General features: G+C 37.0%; 2 protein-coding genes across 10 annotated transcripts in view; one reads left to right on the plus strand and one right to left on the minus strand.

Annotated features, from left to right (window-relative positions):
- LOC101891509 (cytosolic carboxypeptidase Nna1) overlaps window positions 1-16601 on the minus strand; it is a 239347-nt gene that overhangs the window by 180147 nt on the left and 42599 nt on the right. For 6 of the 9 annotated variants that reach the window (XM_059122100.1, XM_059122099.1, XM_059122093.1 and 3 more), the window contains exon 1: window positions 11506-11608. The exons of 2 other annotated variants lie outside the window; for them this stretch is intronic. In XM_059122100.1, the coding sequence (XP_058978083.1) occupies window positions 11506-11602 (97 nt within the window). In that variant the 5' untranslated portion in view covers window positions 11603-11608. Of the gene's footprint in view, window positions 1-11505; window positions 11609-12045; window positions 12790-16601 lie in introns of those variants that run through there. One more of the 9 variants, XM_059122096.1, reaches the window with a different exon arrangement.
- Window positions 1-16601, plus strand: part of LOC101895346 (glutamine-dependent NAD(+) synthetase) — a 198991-nt gene that overhangs the window by 117378 nt on the left and 65012 nt on the right. The window lies entirely within an intron of this gene.

Below are 16601 nucleotides of genomic sequence, written 5' to 3' on the forward strand. Positions count from 1 at the left end.
CTTAAATTTGAAATGGGGCGATCACAGTTCCTGAGATTTGGTTAATTTTTTCGGAAATGTCATGAAAAAGTTACGAAAGGCACTAAAATGTTTGCCCTTCGATGTATAAAGAATGCGGGATACTAGATTTTTGAAAATTGTAATGGAGTAGTCACTTTTGGCGTGTAGTTGAAAGGCTCGGTCTCATTTTTGAAAAGTCGAACTGAATGGGTACTAGGAGCACTAAAAAGTACTAAATGCGGTCTGACGCTATTTGGCGAAAAGGTTAAAGCAGCAGTTCTGATTTTTGAAATTGCGTTTAATGTTGGATGAAATAATAAAATATATAGGGTACGGAAAGTAGTAAAAGTTACTAAACTATATGTCAAGGTCTGGAGTGTCTCGGGGAAAATTGGAATTTAGAAATTTGAATTGTGGATTAATGTCGGAATTTCGCAGAAAATTTTACTGAATTCATGGAAAATGGGTTCGAAATATTGTGCCATGGCCTTGGATGAGTTTTTTGATTTGTAATTAGTTCACTTTTGGCGTGCCGGTGAAAGATTGGGTCACATCTATGAGATTTCCAACTGAACGGGTACTTTAAAGTACTTAACGCGGTATGACGGTATTTGACGAATGGATAAAACTGCAATTCAGAATTTTGATGTGAGGATCAATGTTGGCTGGAATAATAATATATAGGGTACAAAGAGTACTAAAAGGTACTTCCATGGTCTGAAGAGGTTGAGGAAAGCTGGAATTCCAAAATTTGAATTGTGGTTTATTGTTGGTATGTTGAAAAAGATAATGCCAGATTTTTGGAAACTGGATACTAAATAGTGCGGCATGATCTTGACTGAATGAATGAATGAATGAATTCTGAAATTTGTAATGGGTGCCGGTATCGGTGTGTTGAATAAATGTGCTACTTTTTTTTGGAAAACCTTAAAAAAAAAACAAAAAATTGTATCAAAACGTAAAAAAGTCGCTTCTCATGGTAGTAGGTAGCAAAGCAAGAATTCTAAAATTTGAAATGGGGATGTAACTGAACGATCTTTTGAATATGAGATGTCAAGGATACGAAATGTACTGAAAAGGTTCTTCATTTTGTTCCGTGATCTTTTACGAACTGGTCAAGTTAGAATTCTGAAATTCGGAACGTGAGCCTATGTTGATGTGTAGGGTAGAGATATGGCCCCATTTTCCAAAATTGATATTAGAGGGTACAAAAAGGTACTGAGTTCTGGCTCATGGTATTTAAATAACGGGCTTTTGGGAAATTCGGGAATGGGGATCTCTATTGCTTTTCTGGGTAAGAACAAGTAAAAAAGCACGTAAGTTTTATACGGGGGCTTTTCGAAAACGTGGACCTGCATAAGTATTTTTTTTTTCCATATCATGTAGTACACATTAAGATCTTCAGATACGAAATTTTAAAAGATTTATGTGAATAATGTCGCTAAAATCATCAAAATACTGAATAAAGGGAGGTCCCTTTATATGGGGGCTGTAAGAAAACGCGGACGAACATGAACCTTTTCCGAACTTAGCCTGACATGTGTGCAAAATTGTAGCTTTCGTTCGAAAGATAGCTTGATTACAGCAGACAGACGGTCATCGCAAAATAGTCTTAGAATTTTACGCTGATCAAGAATATATATACTTCGTTGGGTCTGACATGAGTATTTCGAGCAGTTACAAACGGAATGACAAAGTTCATATACCCTCTATAGTAAGGTGAAGGTTATAAAAAGCTGAACTGTTGGAAATCTAAAAAGTACAAAAAGTACGAAACTACGTTTTCTCCCACCTTAACGAACGAGCAATTGAAATTGGGATTACTGTGTAACTACAACGGGAACTTAAAACCAAAAAAAGCATCACCAATTAGAATGGAGTAGTTCTAATTTGATATAAAACTGGAATTTTGGAAAAGCGAACTAAAAGGATAACAAAAGTACTTTAAGGTACTAAATGTTGTGCCCAAATAGGTTTCCAATAAACGATTAAAACTAGAATTTCCAAATTTGAAATTTGAGTCATTTTTTTCTTGCAGGGAGGATATTTGACTACATTTTCGAATTCGAAATTAAAATATATAAAAGTACTAAAAAGGTACTAAAATGCACCAAATGCTGTGTCATGGTAAAATATTTGCCCTCATTTTTGAATTGAAACCCAACTTACACACCGCTTGCTATTCATGTTTTCCGCTCTATTTTTATACTCAGTGACAAGTCACATTCCCTATTTAGACAACGTTGTTTGCCAAAAATATTGTGACAAATATAAACCTACTATAATTGAATATAAACCCCCCTCCAGCATAAACTCTGTTATAGCAACTGGATTAATGTCACTCACCACTCCCCCGCTCCAAAACAAAATAGAAAAACTAAGAACTAACAAAAACAACAACCCCCAAAATTGAAATAAACTAAGGCAACATTAAAAATGAGTTGATTTCTATAAATAGCAACGCATCAACACAAAATGATATTTTTTATGGCTTTCATTTATTAGCAGCAGCAGCACACAAAATGAGTTACTGAAGTGTGGAGCACCCCCTCTCCCCCTCACGAACTTCTTTACGAGCATAAAAAACAAACAAAAAACGGAAGAATAAAGATGGGGAACCCCATTGCGTTCGAGGATATTAGAAACAATTGAGAATTATTGCCAAGTGTCACTTGTGAAGATACTCGGCTATTGCTTTTGGCAACGAACATAACTCTTCAATTTCGCTGGATTAGATTCAATGTTTTGTCATGAAATTGTCAACTACGCTTGGCTAAAATTTCCAACTACAACAACAATTTTGTTGACATTCTGTTTATGGCCTAAAGGCACTGTGATGTTGTTTATGAGCACTAGCAAATATCTATTTTCGATAGCTGAGCAGCAAAATGCTAGGGAACATAGTTTACAGGCAAAACTGCAACAAAGTCAATCAATATATTTTTTACATTTTTTTTAAATTTTATTGAATGACAAAAAATGTCGGAAATAGCATCAAATTTTAGAATAAGTTTATATTTTGCACTAATTACGACCTTCAAACGGCCAATTAAACCGTCACACGCTGCCCGAATGTTACTTTGCGGTATTTTGGCCCATTCCCGGCGAAGCGCTTGCTTGAGGTGATCGACACTTTGGTATTTTGTAGTGCCAACCTGCTTTCCAAAATATTCCAGACACAATAGTCCAACGTATTGGTATCCGGAGATTTTGGTGGCCATTTGCGCTGGAAATGAAGCGAGAAACCTCAGTTTGTAACCATTCTTGGGTGGCGCGTGCTGAGTGCGATGGTGCTGAGTCCTGTTGGAATGTCCAAAGTCTGCGGCCAGAATGTTTGCGTGCCCAAGGCTTTAATACATCCTCCAGAATATTTTCGCGATAATATTCGGCATTTTTTCTGATGCCACGGTCGATTAATACGAGCGGAGACCATCGGCTGTTATGGCGGCCCACACCATCACACCATCTCCATGGCCGGCGCTTGAGTTCTGGCGGTCAACCGAAGGTGCACATTTTCAACTGACCTCTTTGAGTTCTGGTGGCCAACCGAAGGTGCACATTTTCAAGTAAACACGATCATTTTGTTTGTTTAAAAACCGGGTACTAATCCGGTGTAGGTTCTTGCGCTTTTTGGAATTTCAATGGCTTTACCCCGAACTCAGTTTTCAATATTTGCCGAATGGAATATTGCGATATGTTCAGCTAACGAGACATTTTCCTTCCACTTCCTTGACGTCGAACTCAGTTTTCAATATTTGCCGAATGGAATATTGCGATATGTTCAGCTAACGAGCCATTTTCCTTCCACTTCCTTGACGTCGGTAAAGATTTATTCACATTTAAATGCTGGAATGCTCTAAGGGTAGCCACTTGTGGTTTTCCAGCCAAATATAAATTAATCACGAATAACTTTTTTACGAATAACTTTTTCCTGGAAAATTCTGTCCAAAATGCTTATGTACGCTTTAAACAATATAATGAGCTGTCATTGGAATAATTTTAACCGCTGTCGGACGAGTGGCTTAGAAATAGCAGCAGTCTGAAGTTGGTTGCAGTTTTTTCATCTCACCCTGTATATCCTCTTCACAACAGATCATGTATTTTGAGCAATTTGTTTTTCAAATCTTGAATCCTATGTGAAGAAGGTACCAGAAGGAATGGTCCGACCTCTTCCATATTTATAACCGATCTTGTGTTGATGGAGATAGTAATATGTACTAAGTCTGAATGGAATCAGATATTAATTTCGCCTTTTATGAGCTTCATGGGTATTTAAAATTTTGACCTTTTGTGTGGGAGGTACCAGAAGGAGTGAACCAATATATTCCAACTTCAGATCTTGTGTTAGTAAAAATAATAGGATGTGTGAAATGTGAATAGAACCGGATGCTCATTTCGGATTTTGTAATCGTTTTGGTTATACAAAACTTTGACCCTTTGTGGAGGAGGTACCAGAAGGAATTGTCCGATCCCTACCGTCTTTGTAACAGATCTTCTGCTGACAGAAATATTGAGATGTGTCAAATCTGAACGGAATTTAATGTTAATTTGGCTTTTGATGAGCTTCGTGGATATTCAAAATTTTTACCCTTTGTGGGGGAGGTACCAATGTACCGATATATTCTATCTTCACACCAGATGTACCAAATCTGGACCAAATCGGATACTCCTTTCGAGAGTTATCGTGCGCTCCAGCCAGGCAGACATGCGGACGGACATCGGTAGATCGACTCCAAATGTCCTGAAACGGATTTGGTTCAAAGATAATTTGGGTCTGAAATCGTTAGGTATAAAAATGTCGGCCCGGCGAACTTAATATATTTTTACTTATTGTTATTGCTATAGCCATTTTATTAAAATTTCCCAAAATTAAACCCATTTCAATTTTCAGTTTTCCATGTTCTCATTTTTCGCCGAAAACCATGACAAAGCTTTTTGTACCTTTGAGTACATTTGGTACCCATTTTGTTCTAATTTCCAAAAAGAGTTCCAGTCATGTCATCGGTTTCGTTTGGACGTGATATGTCAATCGACCCTAAGCTCCACATTTTTTTTTTAATTTCTTTTCTTTTGCAAATCTTTAATACCCACCCTAAATACCTGATGGTATTGATCAGCATTATCTTTCTTCGAACCTGATCCAAGTTTAATTGAAATATTACGATTTTCAACTCTCACTCACACTTCCCTCAAATCCTTGAGTATTTTCCCCCTCTACCCAAAAAAAAAAAAATAAATAAAATAAATAATCTCTGTTTCTCTTCATTCTCCATCCATAATCCAACTCAATTGTATCTCATTTCAGATTTTAATTTATTTGTTTTTCATTGACTCCATAATTCTTGTTGACGTTTTTGTTATAAGAAACGTAGCAGTATTTTTTTTTTCTTTATCTTCTTCCATTTCTTTTTTGCTTTCAACTTTGTGTATGGAAGACATGTGCTGTTGATGCTGCATCATTGGGTCGTTGTAGTTTTAGTTCAAATAAAACTGTTCGAAGCTCTAATGAAAATGTGCTGAAGTGTAGATTTAAGATAAATTGAAATGAATATGGGGGGAATACAAAAAGAAGAAGACAACGAAAAAACAACTATGTATCTACACATTCACAAGCTGGGAATGTGGCACATGCTTGTCTTCTTTTTTTTTGGGAGGAAGAAGAACCAAAAAAAATGAAAACAAAAACGAGGTTTCTTAAAAATTCCACAAATTCATTTTCATTTGAGGGTATAAATTCAAATGTCCGTTTTGTACTTTCAACCGCAACAGTAGCTCAATACACACAACACCCTGACAACACAGCACACCACTACCACCACAATTGACACTCCTCCTACCGCTACTACATCAATTGGCTATTTGTCTGTCTGTCTGTCAGTTGGTCCGTTCCTGTTATGGAGTGAGTTTATGTGTGTGTATGTATGTATGTACTGAATGTGTAGTGTTGCACGTTTGTGGGAGTGCACTACTCTACACTCACATACTTCCATACTAGTTTGGTTGTCCATATGTCGACAGATCCACACACACACACACACACGCTTTTATTACACGTAGACAAAATTGTAGTTGTTTTGCAGTTTTTGCTAGGATATGCAAAACACGTACCATTCTTGTCGAACATGTCCATTTAGTTGTAGTCGTGGTTGTAGTTGTAGTGATGCGGTTCTATTGAAATAGTGCCGCCGATACAAGGCAACCCAAACAGCGGACAGCCAACATCAGTTAAACCGTGTTGATGGTGTTTTTTGGCCAACCAAATAGCCGATTGAATATTACCGACATGGTTTGAGGGGCTGTATCGTGGATTGGTTGGTGATCTAAGTTGGAGTTGGGAAATGTTAAAACATGGAGTCAAAAAGGTCTTCCAACTATGGAGGACCTGAGAAGGTCCCTAGAAATCCTAAAGAAGGTCTGTTATCCATAGAAGCCGCCCACAGGGCATTTTTCCGTGAAAGAACTCAAGACTCTCTCTTATCCCTATTTTATCCATAGAAGACCTCAAAAAGTACATCCAGCTAGACCTCAAGGTCTCCTAGCTATAGAAGACTTCAAGAAGGTCTACTAGATATAAAATACCTCAAGAAGGGTTTTGAGCTATAGAAGACTTCGAGAAGGTATTCTAGCATAGACGACCTAACGAATGTCATCTAGCTATAGACTTCAGCTACAGAAGACCTCAAGAAGATATTTTAGGTATAGAAGGTCTTCTAGCTATGAAAGACCTCAAGAAGATGTTTTAGTTATAGAAGACCCCAAGAAGATCTCCTAGCTATAGAAGACATTGAGAAGATCTTCTAGCTATAGACTTTAGACCTCAAAAATGTCTTCTAGCTATAGAACACCTAAAAAGGTCTTCTAGCTATAGAAGACCTCAAGAAGGTCTTCCAGCTACATAAAACCTCATGAAGGTCTTCTAGCTATAGAAGATCTTGAGAAGGTTTTCTAGGTATAGAAGACCTCCAGAAGGTCTTCTAGCTATAGGAGACCTCAAGATGGTTTCCTGGCTATAGGAGACCTTAAGATGGTCTCCTGGCTATAGAAGACCTCAAGATGGTCTCCTCTAGAAAGTATTCAAGCTTCTAGCTATAGAAGACCTCAAGAAGGTCTTCTAGCTATAGAAGACCTCAAGAAGATGATCTAGCTATAGAAGACCTTGAGAAGGTCTTCTAGCTATAAAAGACCTCAAGAAGGTCTTCTAGCTATAGAAGATCTCAAGAAGGTCTTCTAGCTATAGAAGACCTTGAGAAGGTCTTCTAGATATAGAAGACCTCCAAAAGGTCTTCTAGCTATAGAAGACCCCCCGAAGGTCTTCTAGCTATAGAAGACCTCAAGAAGGTCTTCTAGCTATAGAAGACGTTGAGAAGGTCGTCTAGCTATAGAAGACCTCAAGAATGTCTTCTAGCTATAGAAGACCTCAATAAGGTCTTCCAGCTTTAGAAGACCTAAAGAATGTCTTCTAGCTATAAAAGACCTCGAAAAGGTCTTCTAGCTATAGAAGACCCCAGGAAGCTCTTCAAGCTACAGAAGACCTTCAGAAAGTCTTCTAGCTATAGAAGACTTTAAGACGGTCTCCTAGCTATAAAAGACCTCAGGAAGGTCTTCCAGCTATAGAAGACCTCAAGAATGTCTTCTAGCTATAGAAGACCTCAAAAAGGTCTTCCAGCTTTAGAAGACCTCAAGAATGTCTTCTAGCTATAGAAGACCTCGAAAAGGTATTCTAGCTATAGAAGACCTCAAGAAGGTCTTCTAGCTATAAAAGACCTCAAGATGGTCTCCTCTGAAAGGTATTCAAGCTTCTAGCTATAGACGACCTCCAGAAGGTCTTCTAGCTATAGACATCCTCCAGAAGACCTTCTAGCTATAGAAGACCTTGAGAAGGTCTTCTAGCTATAGAAGACCTCAAGAATGTCTTCCAGCTATAGGAGACCTCAAGATGGTCTCCTCTAGAAGGTATCCAAGCTTCTAGCTATAGAAGACCTTGAGAAGGTCTTCTAGCTATAGTAGACCTCAGTATGACCTCCTGGCTATAGAAGACCTCAAGAATGTCTTCTAGCTATAGAAGAAGAAGAAGGTCTTCTACTTATAGAAGTCCTCGAGAAGGTCTTCTGGATATAGTAGACCTTAAGAAGGTCTTCTAACTATAGAAGACCTCAAGATCTTTTATATGTTAAAGACCTCTTGAACGTCTTCTAGCTACAGGGGGCTTAAGAAGGTCTAATATCCATGGAAGACATGAAGAAGATCTTCTATATAAAGAAGACCTCAAGAAATTCATTTCGCCCAAACTTTTTGTCTTTCAAAAAATTCCATAAGGTCTATAAAATTCGAATTCTCCCACAACATGTGGCTGCTTGTTTACTACTTGCTTGCCGGATCAGTGAAGTATGTGCGAATGTTTGATTTGTTGTTGGCTGCAACACTTCCTCCATTGTCGGACAAACATTGCAAGCGCTTTTCAGCAGCAACACTTTCACACAACATGGTTAACGCGTAACATTGCCATATATTTTCTTTTTTTTTTTTTTTTCTTCTTCTCGCTGACGACTTGACACCCCTTCCGTCCTCCACAAAGAGCAGAGCAATAAAATAGAAAATTAATCACATTAAACATGGAGGGAAACTGGCAATAGCAAACGCATTGGATTTTCAATTTAATGACAGACTTTTTCTCCACCGCTCTGCCTTCCACTTGACGAACTGAGATTTTTTGGCTAACCAGTAACATGGACACAACTGTAAATGGATGTGGTGGCGTCGAAAGATTTCCCATTTAGGGGATTTCTATGAAAAGTGGCCAAAATATAATTTACGCACGTAAATGTTGTGGTACACCAAATCTACCATCATTATTAGGAAAAATCCAAACGAAATGACAGCAATCAAGCAATTAACATTCACCCTAGCACTGATTTAGGAGAGGTGGGGAGGGGTAGAGTGGCTCCATGACCATAATAATAACAACTGCTGTTACTATTTCTCTATTCACACGCACACACTCACACATGATTTTATGATTATTAGTTGTCATTTGCCTCAAACATAAACGAATTTTTATGTTGTTGACAAGACGTCATACAGTTCGTTAGTTCGGTGAATATGTCATTTATTGCCAAAAGATGAGACCGCATGCAGGTCGGTCCTGGCCACCAATGCAATAAAACCACATGAAATTGTGGTCTCCATTTGATGACCACGAAATTTTATTAGGAATTCTCGGACAACATAATAAAGCTCTTAATGACATGGTTTGAAAAGATTTGAGAAAAATAGAATTTGTTATAAGGGGAAAGTATCGAAAACCTGGAGGATATTTTGGTAGACATACGAAACTGTTAGAATTTGAATGAACAGTATATATGGTAGCTATAGCTATATCTGAACCGATTTTGACATACTAGCTTCTAGACTCAATTCGGTCGTAAGTGCCAAATTTCATCCAATTTGGGCAAATACTACACGTGTGGTGCACAATCAAAGGTAAATCGGCCGAAGTTATATATGGGAGCTATATCCAAATCTGAACCGATCTCGATAAAATTTAGCAAATGTTTTTCTGAGCTGTATTTGATATATTTCCCCAAATATTGTTGTTACAGAGTTCATATTATGGCTGCGGAGGACAAAAATAACAAATCGGATGAACAATATATATGGGAGCTATAGCTATGTCTGAACCGATTTCGATCAAATTTGGCATACTTATTTTCAGGTCCAATCTGATCGTACGTGCAAAATTCCATACTATTCGGACTGATATTACACGTTTGGTGCACAGTAAAAGGCACATCGGACGAAGATGTATATGGGAGCTATATCTAAATTTTGACCGATTATCTCCAATTTCAATAGAGTTCGTCCTTGGGCCAAACAAATGATTTGTGCATCAGAATAAATGCCGAATATTATCGCGAAAATATTCTGGAGGGTGTATGAAAGCTATATTAAGACATTCCAACAGGACTCAGCACCATCGTACTCAGCACGCGCCACCCAAGAATGGTTACAAAATCAAGTTCCTCGCTTCATTTCCAGCGCACAATGGCCACCAAAATCTCCGGATACCAATCCGTTGGACTATTGTGTCTGGAGTATTTTGGAAAGCAAGGTTGGCATTAAAAAATACCAAAGTGTCGATCAGCGCTTCGCCGGGAATGGGCCAGAATACCGCAGAGCAACATTCGGGCAGCGTGTTACGGTTTCATTTGCCGTTTGAAGGCCATAATTCGTGCCAAAGGTGACCAATTCGAACAAATCTAAAATTTATTCTAAAATTTGATGCTATTCCCGACCTTTTTTTTTTGCTTTCATTCAATAAAATTAAAAAAAATGTAAAAATTATGGCGTTTGACTTTGTTGCAGTTTTTTTTTTTATCTGACCCTGTATATTCTTGATCAGCATAAAATCCTATTTCGATTAAGCGATGTCTCTTGCTTCCAAACGAACGTATATTATGACTGCAGGTCTTTTGGTATTGAAAATGGGCCATGTTGGTCATTGTTTCAAATTTGGCATTTGAAGTTCGTAATGGACACTACAGCCTAAGACAGAAAATTTTCTGTGCAGGTCCACGTCTTCGTATAGCCCCCATATAACGGTACCTCCTGATATTTGATATTTTGATGATTTTAGCTACATTATTTACCGGAATTGTTTCAAATTTGGTATTTTAAGTTCGTAATGGCAACTACAGCATATGACTGAAAATTGACTATGCAGGTTCACGTCTTCGTATAGCCACCATATAACGGCACCTTCCGATATACGGTATTTTGATGATCTTAGCGACATTATTCACCGGAATTGTTTCGAATTTGGTATTTGAAGTTCGTAATGGCTACTACAGCATATGACTGAAAATTAAGTACACGTCTTCGTATAGACCCCCCCCCCTAATAGGGGTACCTTCCGTTATTCGGTATTTTGATGAATTTAGCGACATTATTCAGCGATTTTTTTTAAGTTTCGCATTTGATTATTGTAATGGCTTATGACAAAACTTGTCTATGCAGGTCCATGGCGTCGTATAGACCCTAATTTAAATTTGGTATTTTTTAAATTTTTTAACAGAAGCTCCACTTCCACGCTTCTAATTTCCGGGCACTTGAAGAAGAATAAAAACATTACAGTAGAATCCGTGGCAATTTAATAAATTTAAAACAGACCACTTATAATGCCACTTTGCTGAGGAAGGAAGCTTCTTCAAAACAAGGTGTACATAAGGGTACACTTTTTGCTATATCTCCCATTGAATTGTACCTAACGATTTAAGGTACTTTGAAGTTCTCTTTCCCATTCACAAAGCATTTGAACTTCAATTTTTGCAATTAATGTTCTCGGAGATTTTCAGATTATCAATTTTCCATGTAAGTCATACTTTCCAATTTAAAATGTTCACCTGTTGGTCGTTCTTCACCAAAAAAAAAAATCACACATTTCTCCCACAGAGCACACACGTTCTCTTTCTATTCAACTCTATCGGAGCGGCGGTTATATATAATTACCTGTTTCTTCGCTTAAGATTTTCTCCAAATAGTTTTTATAATAATATCCATCATGTTGTATACGCAATCCGTGTTGAATATTGTTAATACGCAACATTGGACACAAATTGAGGGTTTTTTTGCAATTAATTAAGTCAACAAAATTCAAAAATTATTTCCACAGCAAATTTAAAGCCACATTTTTGTTAAAAAATTACGAATTTAGCATTTCTGATGTCAATTTCCTTTGTTAAAATAATTTATTTATTTCAAATTGCCACCCGTCATGTCAAACCACTCTCTGCAGATTTTCAAACAAATCAAGAAATTGTTTATAAAATTAAACAAAAAAAATTACAGTAATTGTTTGTGAAATGCCAACAATGTGTGAGGGACGCACGCTCTAAACACTTTGAAAACAATTCAATTAAATTTTAATATCATGAAATGAGTTTTTTTTTTTTCAAATTTCACCAGAGTTCTTAAAAATAATTAAGCGATTTTGTTTTATTTTTTAGAATTTCAATACAAAAAAATTATGAAAATGAAGCATTTTTTTACCTTTTTGATTGTCTTTCATTTAGGACGGCAGACAAAACAAAACAACACAATAACAACAACAACACAAATTCTAAGTTTTAGAATTTAGTTTTAAATTTGTAATTTTCACCAATGCAGAAGACCAATTTCTTTTTCGACACTTAATTTTACAAAATTATTTTTTAGGGACAGGCACTGGGTGAATTTTTTTTATTCCAGAATTTTGTGTTTCAAAAAAACAAAGAAGACACTAAAATTTCTCAATATGTTGTCGACACAATTTTCAATATTTTTTTTTCTAGATTTTATTAGAAACGAATTTTCTCAAAAGAAAATTCCAATTTTTCGATATATGTATGTATTTTTTTCAATATTTTTTTCTTATATTTTCCACACTCAAATTGCAATAATTTTCAATTTACGCGTCGTCTTGTTTTTTTAATAATTCCCGCTTATTTCTTTGTTTGCTTATGTGTTCACTACAAACTACTTTTTAGCGAAATTCCAAAATGGGTTTACACCGTTTTCTACGAAATCATTTATCTGGCTTTTAAATCTCCATATGTCGTTGTAATCCGAAAAATACGACAACTCTTAGATACGCGTTATGCGACGCTGAACGATTGTGTCTTCTTCGGTATATTCGAATGACTACTAGCTGGGCGACTTGTTTGCTGTTGCTCGTTTTGTTGATAACTGAAATCAGCGCGAAAATGTCTTTTTCATTATTTTTCTGTTGGCATTTTTTGCTCCGACTCTGGTACAGCTGGTTTGCTTGTTCTTGTTCTTCATGTTTCGCTTCTTTTGTCCTTCTCCTCCTTCTCATTTTTCTTTTTGTTATCGTGTTTTACCCATCCTCCTCTATTGTTGTCGTCTCGTCTCGTCTTGTCTCGTCGTCTATAATCGACATTTATTCTTTCTATTCTATATTGCACCAAAAATTATGTGTCGTCGTCGTCGTCTTGCCTTTGATTGTGTGTGTGAGAAGCAGAGTGTATGTATGTGCGTTGTTTTTTTCTGTTCATAACAAACATGTTTGTTGTTTATTATTTTCCTCTTTTTTCGTTGCTGTAGGGAATAAATTCATGAATGCCAGCCTAGGTGCATGTGTATGTGTGAGTGCTGTCTTGTGTTGTGTTGTACCACATTGAGCTACAGTTGTCATTTGTTGAATAACAAATGAGCTTTCATTTCAGTGGGTGCTTTCACTGAGTTTTCTAATATAGATAAAACGAGGGACTTCCGGAAATTGCGGGGACAATATATATATTTAAGTGGATTCCTTTAAAAATTGTTTATTATTTTTATACCCTACACCACAAGGTGGTCAGGGTATTATGACTTTGTGCATTTGTTTGTAATAGGCAAAAGGAAATGAGATAGACCCATAGTTCCTTTTGATGATCTGCATAGAATCACATTCTGAGTCGATTTATGCATGTCCGTCCGTCTGTCTGTTCATGTATTTTTGTAAACAAAGTACAGGTCGCATTTATTGCCCGATCCAGATGAAATTTTGCACAGATCATTTGTTTGGCCCAAGGACGAACCCTATTCAAATTGGAGATTATCGTTCAAAATTTAGATATAGCTCCCATATATATCTTCGTCCGATTTACATTTTATTGTGCACCAAACGTGTAATATCAGCCCTAATTGTATGGACTTTTGCATATACACCCAAATTAGGCCTGAAAATTTGGCATACTTAAATTTGATCGAAATCGGTTCAGATATAGCTCCCATATATATTGTTCATTTGATTTGTTATTTTTGTCCTCCGCAGCCGTAACATGCACTCTGCAACAACAATATTTGGGGAAATATATCAAATACAGCTCAGAAATACATTTGCCAAATTTTATCGAGATCGGTTCAGATTCGGATATAGCTGTCATATATAACTTCGTCCGATTTACATCTTATTGTTCACCAAACGTCTAATATTGGTCTAAATGGGGTGGAATTTGGCACGTACGACCGATTTGAGTCTAGAAGCTAGTATGTCAAATTTGGTGAAGATCGGTTCAGATATAGCTATTGCTTCCATATATATTGTTCATCCGATTTCTAGTATTTGTTACCCACAACCGTAATATGCACTCCATAACAACGATATTCAGGGAAATATATCAAATACAGCTCAGAAATATCTTTGCCAAATTTTATCGAGATAGGTTCAGATTTGGATATAGCTCCCATATATATTTTTATCCGATTTTAAATTATTTGTGCACCAAATGGGCAATACAAGTCCGAATTTTAAAGATACAAATGCTTCTAATGCTAATTATAATTATAATCATAGCGTGTATGATTGAACTCTCCCATAAAAACTTTTAATTGTTATGTGGAGCTCTACTAAATTAGCAAAGTGGTGTAGGGTATCATAAAGTCGGCCCCGCCCGACTTTAAGAATTTCCTTACTGGTTTTTTTATTCATTTATTTTTTTTTTTTTTTTCTTTATACCATCAGCCATATGGCTAGAGAGGGTATACAGGGAGAGATGAAAACCTGCAACCAACTGCCATTTTTAAGCAACTCGTCCGACAGCTGTTAAAATTATTCCTGTGACAGCTCATTATATTGTTTACAAGCGTACAAAAGCATTTCGGTGAGAATGTCCCAAAAAAAAAATTCAGGCGTGATAGTGTAATTTTTTTATATTTGGCTGGAAAACCACAAATGGCTATCGTTACAGCACTCCAGCACCTAAATGTGAATAAATCTTTTGTGTCTCGTATCATCGCTCGTTACCGTGATACTGTTAGCGTAGCCCGACCTCAAGATAGTGGACGGAAGAAAACAACAACGTCAGCAGAAATGGTTCGAAAAGTAAAGAAGCGACTTGATCGAAACACACGTAGCAGTGCCCAGACAATGGCTCGTGAGCTGAACATATCGCAATATTCCATTCGGCAAATATTGAAAAATGAGTTCGGGGTAAAGCCTATGAAATTCCAAAAAGTGCAAGAACTTACACCGCAACAGGAAGAAAATATACTCCAAAGAGCTAAAGAGTTGCTTCGCTTGGCGGAAAGAGGTGAACTGTCGAATTTGGTTTTCTCCGATAGAAAACATTCGTTGTCCAGCAGTTTGTAAACAAACAAAATGATCGTGTTTACCTGCCAAAGAGGTCAGCTGAAAATGTGCACCTTCGGTTGGCCACCAGAACTGAAGCGCCATGATGATGGTGTGGGCCGCCATAACAGTCGAATTAATCGACCGTGACATCAGAATAAATGCCAAATATTATGGCGAAAATATTCTGGAGGGTGTATTTAAGTCTTGGGCACGCAAACATTTTGTCCGCAGACTTTGGACATTCCAACAGGACTCAGCACATCGCACTCAGCACGTGCCAAAAAATAAGGTTTCGGATTCTAAACCGTTGGACTATTGTTCTTGAGTATTTTGGAAAGCACGGTTGGCACTAAAAAATATCAAAGTGTCGATCAACTCAAGCAAGCGTTTTGCCGGGAATGGGCCAAAATAAGACAGAGCAACATTCGGCTAGCGTGTGACGGTTTCATTGACCGTTTAAAGGCCATAATTCGTGCCAAAGAAATCTAAACGTATTTTAAAATTCGATGCTATTCCCGACATTTGTTGCTGTCATTCAATAAAATTTAAAAACAAGTAAGCAAAGGCTATAGTCTTGCGGAGCCGACGATGTGATACCCTACAACACTACTACATGTTAGAAGACCCTTTATGTACAAACCAATTTTGGAAGATTTCGGTTTTAAAATTATGTCACGGAGCACAGCCCAGATTTACATTTTACAGCTGAATATAATCCAATGGTCATCCAAAATGCTCGGATTCTTCCCTGTCCTTAACTCTCTTCTCAGGCGTGTCGATTGGCTTCAATTGTGCGATGAGGATTTTTTCTTCTGTTTTGATTCATTTGAACCCCCCAATATTTTGCGATCATCTCCAAAATCAAGACGCCCCACTGTATCTCCAAATTCAGACTCATCTATATGATTTGCTTGTCTACGATATTTGGCTATATTCGTCAACGAAATAAGCATGAAAAAGTCTTTTGTGTATTTCGGATATCGCCCGTAAGTAGTGTTGGTATTTTTTTCGCACAAAAGTGGTGGTCCATTCTTCCCGCTGTCCGAAACTCTAACTTCATGCGAGATTTCGTGTCCTGCAAAATCAGGAACATTTTTGTTGGTCCATTCCAACCCCTTAATACATTGCGGACATCTTTGAAAACAATAGGCCGGCCTAGCCCTTCTGAGCCTAACTCTACCCTTGAGAAAATTTTCGTGAGGATCGGACTATAATTGCAATCTATATATAGTAACCCCAACCTGTATTGTAAGGTGAAAAAATATTACAAAATATACACTTCAATATATTAAGTCAAATTGAAAAAATCTCATGCAATAAAAAATATAAAAAAATAAAAATATGTCACAAAATACTATAAAATCTCTATTAACATCATTACTGGCATCTTCTTATGCAATTTTTTTAGGTCTTATACTTTCATGCCAAGGGGGCATTCTGAATTGGCAAAATTTGTCAAAATCGGTCCAGCCATTCTTGAGTTATAAGCATA

Source organism: Musca domestica, unplaced genomic scaffold (genome assembly GCF_030504385.1).
Source record: "Musca domestica strain aabys unplaced genomic scaffold, Musca_domestica.polishedcontigs.V.1.1 2, whole genome shotgun sequence".
NCBI classification, from domain to species: domain Eukaryota; kingdom Metazoa; phylum Arthropoda; class Insecta; order Diptera; family Muscidae; genus Musca; species Musca domestica.